General features: G+C 42.2%; 2 protein-coding genes across 4 annotated transcripts in view; both read left to right on the top strand.

Annotated features, from left to right (window-relative positions):
- Positions 1–10,000, top strand: part of LOC138060557 (methyltransferase-like protein 22) — a 342,269-nt gene that overhangs the window by 21,391 nt on the left and 310,878 nt on the right. The window lies entirely within an intron of this gene.
- Positions 2,446–4,662, top strand: LOC138013614 (uncharacterized). Its single transcript, XM_068860709.1, has one exon. The coding sequence runs from the start codon at positions 2,446–2,448 to the stop codon at positions 4,660–4,662; it is 2,217 nt and encodes a 738-aa protein (XP_068716810.1).

The following is a 10,000-nucleotide window of genomic DNA, read 5'->3' as shown; positions in this document are numbered from 1 at the left end:
CATTCAAAGCAGCCTTACAGGTTTTTGCTAAAATCGGACGAATTAAGTCATAGATGCACGGTAAATTATATTGTATTGTACTTCTTATTGCTATCCCTTTTTATTTGTTAAGATAATGTTTAAATAATTGATCTTTTCTTTTTTTGATAGTATGTGATATGATTTTACGGTTTATTATCAATTTTATGTGGTTCAGAATTATTTTTATTTATCTGCTCATGTATCAATACCAGTTTGTTTTTAAGAAACTGATACATTTTTAGCAGTTAAAACAATGCCATTATTATTATTATTACTATTCATACTTCATTAATATTCATTAGCCCTCGTGCGTATTATATAAGCATGAGTTAATTATTCATAGTTGTCAGTTTTGCCTAACTTTGGTTGGAACCGTGTCAAGATGACCGAACCGGAGCGTCCGTCTGACGTGAACGTCCCGTCGAGCGCTCAGCGAGTTTTGCAACCCCTTCAAGGTTCTGTTCAGCAAACCACTCCGCCGTCTTCGTCTTTATCTCAGACTGGTGCCGGGACAACATCGGGAACAACTGCGAGCGGCGAAAATGTGCTCCAGAGTTCTTCACTGGGAAACGCCGCGGGGACGAATGTGCCGGATAATTCGGCGGTGAGCCTTGAGGTATATGTCCGCTGCAATGTTTTCCTTTTGGTTTCGTATTGTATAGCTGGGGTTCGTCGGTATTTTTTTTTTGGTTGCATCACGTTGCATTTTCTTGTTTATGTTTCCTTCCGGTTTCTCGGGAGCCGGTCTTAATTTTCGTGCTTCGAGCACGTGATTGTTAACTTATTCCTTTGGACTCGCCGCGGTTCGGTTCCTCAAATGTTGGGGGATAGGTTGTTGTTTTATATTGTGTTTTTCTGCTGTTGCTCTCGTTTATTCTTATGAATTAGGGTTTGCAATATTTGGGAGCTGTTTCTTATTTTTTGTTCGGGACGGGAAAAATTAGCTATGCCATTGACACCCTTTTTTCTTACTTGTCCCTTGGGAAGGGCGCGGGGCGTGTGGTCTCGGCCAGGGTTTGTTTCTGTTCTGAGCCACGAGGTGGCGTCAAAGGGAATAATAATGGAGAATTATTAAAAAAAATGGTTAGGAGCGATTGTGCAGCATGTCTGCTCTGAGCCACGAGGTGGCGTAATAAAGGAAAAAACGGTCGAGGACCGATTGGGCAGCGTGTTTGCTCTGAGCCACGAGGTGGCGTGAAAAAAAAAAAAAAAAAGGAAGGAAAATGGTCGAGGACCGATTGAGCAGTGTGTCTGCTTTGAGCCACGAGGTGGCATGGGAAAAAAAAAAAAAAACAAAAGAAAACGGTCGAGGACCGATGAACAGGGCGTCTGGTCTGTTCGCGGAAATAGAAGGCGTTAGATCCATTTCAACCAGACCTCGTGGAGGAGAGGAGGTTATTTCGCTAGGTCACTTGGTGGCCGTGTGCTTTATTTTACGGGTTGTGAGAACTGATGCGAAGGTTCGTTGTAATTTTATGTTGGGAATTTGGAATTGCATCAGGGTATGAAACAATAAATTTAAAGGAAGAGGATATGTGATTTCGAAGGATACAGTCTCAGTGTAAAGTAGGGACTGGCTTAAGGATATCAAGGAGTTATATGGCGTTTTCTCCTTTTGTTAGGTTCCGAACACAACGGTCAGTTCACTCAAGAAGGAGTTGGATGAGTGGAAGAAGAAAATCGATTCATCGGCAATCGAGTGCGCGCTGTCTACTCTCCAAATGGTGATCTCGCGCCCAGCTGCTCATTTTGATCCATATGCGGCGATCGCCGCCCTGGATGAAGTGGTTAATGTCACCAAGGAAAGAAAGGATGAAAGAGCTTTACGATTTGAAGTAGTGCTGAGGCAGTGCCGTCCTTTATTAGGCAACCCGTGCCTAAGGATGAGGCCGAGGTGGCAAAGGTTATTTCCAAGGCAACTAAGCCGCACGCGGCAGTAAGTCAACCTTCGTTCACTGGACGGACGCGTAGGCCTCCAGCTCCATACCAAAGGCGTGGCTCCAATTACAGCCCCAGGCCGCCGTCGGCGAGAAAGTGCTGGGTGTGTGGAGTGGCGGGTCATATTTCGCGCTCTTGCCCAGATAAACGTTAAGATTGTGAAATGATTGGAAGTTTTCCTGTTCTGGAATGGAAATCGGGATTGTCTTGATATTTGTATTGACAATAATAAAGTGTAAAGACACTATTAAATATGTGATGTTTTATTTTTTTCCTTTAGTCTGTGGTCTCGAGGTTGGGAGAACGACCCCACAAGCGTTTTGCCTTTAGGCATGCCCTTGAGCCCGATTACTCGGGCTACGGTGGTCATTTCCTCCGAACTCGGATTTGCAGTCTCCATTTAAGTACGTCCTTTTGATTCTCTTTTTTTTTTTTTTTTTGGTGTTTTGGTTCTAGCCTAAGTCAAAACGTCTCAAGGGAGATACGATGACCTTTATGCCGTTAGAGGCGGAGGAAAGAAGCAAGCATGGCAAAATCCGATGGTTGTCTTGGGAGGGTAATCCGAGTTCGGAGAAAATGACTTCAGAAGACGCTTGTTTAACCCATGTTCAAGGCATTGTTGCGGGGGAAACTCCCATCTTACGGGATCTGTTGTTTCGTGATCCGGACTCCTTTCGTTCGGGTCAACTTCGTACTCGAATTGAACTCTGGGAAAAAATTTTGGCCGGGTACGAACCTGCGAAGGATGTCTTGGAATGGTTGGAGCATGGGGTGGATGTCAAGAAGTTCATGAAGCCCTTTAAGGGAGCTTTTATGGGCATAAAGTATGAGAGTGCGGAACCCCCTACTATGATTTTCAAGAATCACTACTCCTGCAAACAGTTTTCGAAGTTTGTGACGGAAACAATTTTACAGGGTATTGAAACAGGGGCGATCCGTGTTTGGGGTAAAGTGGCTGAAGTGCCGCCGCCCCATCTCGTCCTTCCTATGACGATTGAACCGCAAAAGCCAAGGTTATGCATTGATGCCCGGTTTTTAAATTTGTGGATGGCAGACACCCCCTTTTCACTGGAAACGCTGGTTGGGGTGCCTCGCTTCGTGTATCCCAACTCCTACATGAGTAAGATTGATGACAAGTCTGGTTATGACCATATTTTGCTTTCTACTAGTTCTCAGCAGTTTTTTGGTATTGAGTGGCTGGGGTGGTGGCTCGTTGGAGTTACGCTTCCTTTTGGTTGGAAAAATTCTCCGTTTGTTTACCAGACTGTGGGTTTGGGTCCGACAAATTTTTTCAGGGGTTTGGGGGTCGCATGTTCTCTGTATATTGATGACCGTTTGAATGGGGAACTGTTTGCTGTGAAGGGGTTTTGGTCACGCCCATTGTCGGAGAGGACGTCGGAATACAGCTATCAATCTGCGGTGGCGGCTTTGTATATAGTCTGTTCGGTTCTTGTAAACCTCGGTTATTTTTTGGGCCTCTCCAAATGTGTTCTTGGGCCTGTAACTAGGATTTGTTATTTAGGCATGATAGTGGATTCTGTAGCCCAGGCCTTTTGCATTCCTGAAGATAAGAAGATGAAGTTTGCTCAGCTACGCGAGCAGATACTTTTGCGTGAATCTACTATCCACTTGAAGTCTTTGCAGAGGCTAATGGGGAAGTGCAATTCATTCTCCTTGGCTTTCCCAGCGACTAAATTTTACATCAGAGAAATGGCGGCGTCAATCTCGCAGGCTTCCGGAGGTGGTGAGGTGAATTTCTCTCCGAATCTGAGAGAGGAAATTATGTTTTGGAGGTTCCTTGATAGTTGGGAAAAGGCGATTCGGTGGAGGAGTGAACGGCACGTAGCTATCTCCTTGAAGTCAGATTCTTCGTCCTTCCGTTGGGGAGTTGGAATTCACCTCCCTTTCGGGACAATTTCTGTTGGTGACTACTGGGAAGAAACTGTTCGAAATGAGCATATTAATGTGAAGGAGATGTGGGCCGTCCTCAAGGGATTACAGTCACTTCCTGAAAGCGTTTCGGATTGCAGGATTGATGCTCAGGTAGACAGCATGGTTGTTCTCCACGCTTGGTCCGGCCGTGGGCCACGCTCTAGGAAGTTAACTCAGATCTCGCAATTGATTTTCCAGTTCTTGGTGGATAGGAACATGTCCCTAGAAATGTCTTTTGTTCCTTCTCACTTGAACGAGGCAGATTGGTTTTCCAGAAGATTGTCTCGCTCCGATGCCATGCTTTCTCCGAGGTCTTGGGAAATCGTCCAGCATAGTTTTGGTGGAATTAATGGCCATGATCTTGATTTGATGTCGTTGGATTCCAACGTTCAACGTGACTGGAGTGGAAACCCGTTAAAGCACTTTACGCCCTACCCTACGCCAGGATCATCGGGTGTTAATGTTTTTAACCAAGACCTCTCTGTGTGTGATGGTGACCGCGTCAACGCCTACGTTTTCCCGCCATTTGCATTGATTGGTCCTCTTTTGCGTTTCCTCATATCGGTAGATGCGGTTGTTACGGTGGTGGTACCATTGATGTCCCCATTACCCGGGTGGTGGCCGTTGTTAAATGCGGTGTCCAGCAACAATGTTTTGGTGGCCGAGAAGGGATCACTGGATGCGCTTCTTCTTCCGTCGAAGGATGGATTTAGACCTGGATCCTCTCCATATAGCCTCTGGGCATTTAGGATGGGAAAGAGCATGTCGTAACAACTTAACAGGAGGAACTATTTTCTCTTTTTTTTTTTTTTCTCTTTCAGTCTTTGCCGTTGGTGCCCAGACTTTTTCAGCCATCGGTGTCATGTCCGGCTTGTTCCAAGCCCAACGACTTTGATTTCCGTTATTGCCAGAGATGTGGTTACCAGCGTCAGACGAGATCATATAAAACTTTGAAGAGCCTCAAGGCCCCTGTCGATTTGTGTTCTATAAGGGAGCGGAAGAAAGTTTTGGTTGCTAAGCAGCAGGCTACTCCTTATCAAAACAGAGAAGTGCTTTAGAGATGGAGTTTTTGCAGTTCCTGGAAACCACCTCTAAGAGGGATATTTGTGCGGCTATACCAGACGACGTAGTAGACTTTTTGATCTGGAAAGATAATTTTGGCAAAACAGTGGTACACATGGTTGCTTGCCCGTTCTTTGGCGAGAACAGGGTTTCTTCTTGTGTTTGCCCTAAGCGTTTAGCATATGGCTCCGTTGACTCGATTATTGGAAAACTGAGGGCTATGTTTAATAAGTATGGGAGATCAGCAACAGATAGTCTTTTTCCGAGGATTGCCAACCCTGCAGCTTCACCATTGGTTAAGTCCTATTTATCAGCCGTCAGGGAGGAACAGCTCGGTGCAAGAGTCGTGCAGAAACAGGCTGAACCTTTTTTTTTGCAGGATTTGGTGCTTTTATCGTCAGAAATAACCAAGCGCTTGAACTCACATGTTCGCTCTTCGGTGCAGTTATTTGTTTTGGCAAGGGATCAGGCCTTTTTTAAGGTACAATTTTTTAGTGGTGACAGAGCTGGAGATCTTGGTCGAGTGAAAACAAAGGGGATTCTTTATTTCCCAGGCTCTACTCTTTAACCATACATTAACTAAGTCCCTCCGAGACGGAACCTCGAACGTTTTTGCCCTCAAGCGTCATCCAGATTCTACTATTTGCCCAGTTACCGCAGTGGAAGTTTACATTGCTGTATGCGACCTGTTAAAAATTTCTATCCGACAAGGATATTTGTTTAGACCCCTCAACCCATCTGGTGAAATTTTGCCGGCACCTTTTGAGTCGGCTACCGCTCAGGCACGGCTCTCGACGTATGTTCGCCGGATTCCAGCTTTTGTTAATCGGAACGTTACCTTACATGGTCTAAGGAGTGGTTGTGCAATTTCGTTGGCTATTTCCGGGGCGAAGCTTGATACGATCATGGATCACGTGGGATGGAAGTCCTCGTCGACAGCACGTCATTACATTAAGTTGAATCAGGTTCTTGGCCTTGGTGGAGCAGCGGATACCATGTCTTCGTTGGAGGTGGATTTAACAAAAGTTTACAAGCAGTATAATGACCTGCAAGGTTTTACCTTTGCTTTCTAAACATTAGGCTTGCTTTCTTTCTGATATGGTGTGAATGTATACGCTGAATGCATGTTTCAAGGTGTAAAGCTTGACTATGTCTGATTTTCTCAAACTTGAGCGTGGTTACAGTTTGGTTTTCTTGTTTTTGTTAGAGATAACTTTAGTGAATATTTACTGGAATGTTTTCTTCAGCTTGAATGTGCTATTTCGGTTTTCACTAATTCGTTTGGGGGTGTCCTGTCCAGTTAGCTCTGTAGAAATAATTTTAAATGTGTTGGCATCTTTTATAGTCGTGCTCGCATAGTAGTGAGGGTTGGAAATTAGGGTGATTTTCGTTAAGGATGGGTGAGGTTGGGGATTTATTTTGGTTGTGGGGATAAGCCAGCGAATTCCTCGGCGATAGTGAGGCGCAGTCTGGGGTGACTTTCCCATAACTAAATGCTAATGAGTATGCAGGAGGGATAATGAACTATTCATACTTCATTAATATTCATTAGCCCTCGTGCGTATTATATAAGCATGAGTTAATTATTCATAGTTGTCAGTTTTGCCTAACTTTGGTTGGAATCGACCCACCCACCCACCCCTGGCCCTCTGCTTACTCTATTAGCACTCTTCATGTTTTCCCCAGCGAGCTTGCTCGTCTGGGGTGACTTTCCCATAACTAAATGCTAATGAGTATGCAGGAGGGATAATGAACTATTATTATTATTACTATTATTTTTTTTTTTCTTTAAAATCATCATCATATTATTGAGAATCGAGGTTCGGAATTCGGGCCAAATTAAGATCCATCGGTCGACTATTGATGTTCTGAAACGAAGAGTGAGTTAAATGGAATGGAACTGATATCTATGAGTGGAACAATCTCGTACCCAGAGTCCTCGGGCTTCTTGGCCAGCGGGTGAGCGCCCGGAGAGGGTAGGTACGTTATGTATGGGGACATATATTGTACCGTGCACATAAGACGTACATAACGTACCTACCCCGGAGAGACTCTGGGATAATCGACTTGAACTATATTTTTGATTGGACGCTTGCGTAACAATGGCAGTCCGACAGGAAGTCGGTAAGTAATTCGGAAGCCCCAGAATTTGGAGGGAGATTCAAAATCTAAAACTAGTTTCAGTGCTGTTTGATTTTTTCTACCTCAGAAATATATAAATCACAAAAATAATAAAACGACGAGGTTTGAATTATGTCTTACACCGCACGGGAATTTTCCCACGCTGCTAAAAAGTGATTACTGTTGCTGTTGCAAAAGTACCGTGGGAAAACATTATATCAGTCTCTTTGAGGAGAAATCCGTGGAATAAGGTCTTGTCGAAGCCATTCAGAATTACGGAAACATCAAATCGTAGTAGAGGAGGACATTTGAGTCGTTCCCACAAAAATTTGTCGATCGTGTTGCTTGCACGATGGCATTTTGAACGATGGAATGTACGCTGAAACACTATAAATACACTTACCGAAAGCGTCAGAGGTTTCATCTTCACTTGCTCCTACAGCAAACCAATGATCATTTCTCCAGTTTCTTTGAGTTTAAGGCTAAAATTTTTGTTTCTCGAACACTTTCACCCGCCATTTCTACTGTTTACGGTTTTCTCTTTTCTGTTTCCGGTTAAACTGAAGCATACGTAAAAAGACCGGAACCCACGTTTTCTGGGAAAATGGGGTCGATTATCCCAGAGTCTCTCCGGGCGCTCACCCGCTGACCAAGAAGCCCGAGGACTCTGGGTACGAGATTGGTTTATGTTCTGAATTTGCATTTATGGCCGCAGTTTGATCCTCTAGGGATTTTACGCCACATCTCGGTATTTAAGCCTTGTCGCCTCTCGCGTTAGTCACTCGACACAGCCAGTTTTACCGCTCGCACCTTGCCGAGCTTAATTTTTCCTAGTATTCTGTTTACGTTTAGTCTCGTAGTTTACAGTGACGCCGAACGTTTTTTCTCCGCCACTACTTTATTTCTTGTATGTTAGTTTTTTTTCGTCCCCAATAAACACAACTGGTCGTGTCCTTCCTATTTCAACGTGTTGTTGCCATTCTGCTGATTAGAACTTAAACGTTTTCTCTGCGGCGGATCGCAGTGACATAGCAGAGAAGTGAAATTTTGATCAATACCAAAGAGAAATTACTGAATTTGCACTACGTAAACGTAATGCTTACGGGGAAACGGTGTGATCGCTCAACTCATTTTCGACATTGCTATTAGGATAATCATATAGTATTAACCAGCTTTGAATATACGATGATCATTATTTCATGGCACTGGCAGTTAAGCCTCAGGCTGTTCACAGCTGAGTAGTATGTCTCTTGCTTAGTTAATCTTTAATAGTTAAGCAATACAAAAGACCACAGGTATTGATAGGAAAACCCTTAACAGGAAATACTTCCCTCACGGAAAGATTACCTCGAGATACAATAAGTAAGCATTAAACAGAGAAAATCATGAATACATATAGACATGTGGAAATTATGTACAGTAATAAACCAGCTATAAAAATTAAAACATAAGGGCTTTGTCAAGCGAATAAAAATTTACCAAAATTTAAAAAAAGGCAGCCACTTTTCATTGCTACATGTCTCGTCAGCCAAGAACTTGTCGTCTTCTCAATGTCATAGTGTCTAAAGATTTGAACTGTTTGGGCAAGTTTATGCATATATCAAAGTTGTTTATCTTGTTTAGTTGTTCAGAATGATATCTGCTCTAAATTCAAAATCACATAAGCTTTTTCTAGGTTTCCCGTGTTGTTGTTCTTTTATTATTATTATTATTATTATTATTATTATTATTATTATTATTATTATTATTATTATTATTATTATTATTATTATTATTATTATTATTTATGACGATGACTCTAACCCTACCTTTCTGTTCTTATTCTTGGTATTTATATTCAGTGTCCGACAACATTGCACTATCAAATTACCTGGCAGCTTGGGTATCGTAGTATATACCGAAAACTATGTGAGTACGATTAAACACAGGTTAAACGCGTTACCATAATGCATGCCAGTTTATAACTTTGTTGGTCTAAATGAGAATTCATATCTAAGCTGGTCAAGACAAGGACAACCCAAACGATTAAAATAAAAAAAAAATTAAAATGTTAGTCGGAACCAGACAGTTACAAAAAAAGAGTAAGCAGGATATAAATTTGATATGCAAAGAAGAAGGGCGCAAATAAGACTATCGGACAAAGAAAACTACTTGCGCTCCTAAAAGTGCAAGGAAATCTGCCAAGTTTGTTTTCGCAAACGTAATTTAGTAATGCGGTTCCACTCATGGTTCAGCTGCTACGATGATGGGACAAAGGAAACTATTAGCGCTTCTAAAAGTGTAAGGAAATCTGTCAAGTTTGAATAAGAAAAATAAATTAAGAAAATGTAAAATATCCTTCTGGTATAGATAGGATTTTAATCTATCCTTAAATTCTTTTAAAAGATTCAGCTTTTCTTAAATGTAAAGGCAAAGAGTTCCATGATTTCGCTACTCTAAAGAAATAAGAAAATGTTAAAACATTAGTTCTTGCATATCTAATTTTTAACTGGTAATTAGGACGTCTGAGATTGTATTAAGAACTGTCAGCTGTCACAAGATAATACGACAGATCCAAATCACATAGGCCTAGCAAGCACTTAGAAAGGAAAACTAAGTCCACAAAAAGACCCCTCAAGGTCCAGTTTCTGAAGTTCCTCTCCCGTGTTGTTGTTGTTTTTTTGCCAACTCTAACCCTAACGTTTCTGTTGTTATTCTTGATATTTATATTCAGTGTCCGACAACATTGCAACATCAAATTACCTGGAAGCTTGGGTATCGTAGTATATACCGAAACCTATATAAGTACGATTAAACACAAGTTAAACGCGTTACCATAATGCAAGCGAGTTTATAACTTTGTTGGTCTAGATGAGAATTCAGATCTAAGCTGGTAGAGACAAGGACAACCCAAAAGACGAAAAAATAACAAAATTAGAATGTCAGG

This window comes from Montipora capricornis, chromosome 8, assembly GCF_036669925.1.
Source record: "Montipora capricornis isolate CH-2021 chromosome 8, ASM3666992v2, whole genome shotgun sequence".
Classification (NCBI taxonomy): domain Eukaryota; kingdom Metazoa; phylum Cnidaria; class Anthozoa; order Scleractinia; family Acroporidae; genus Montipora; species Montipora capricornis.
The sequence above is the reverse complement of the archived record's forward strand: the minus strand, read 5'-3'. Positions and strand labels throughout refer to the sequence as shown.

Excerpts from the sequence above, each read along its gene's own strand:
- LOC138013614 (XM_068860709.1), top strand. The coding sequence starts at position 2,446 with ATGACCTTTATGCCGTTAGAGGCGGAGGAAAGAAGCAAGCATGGCAAA.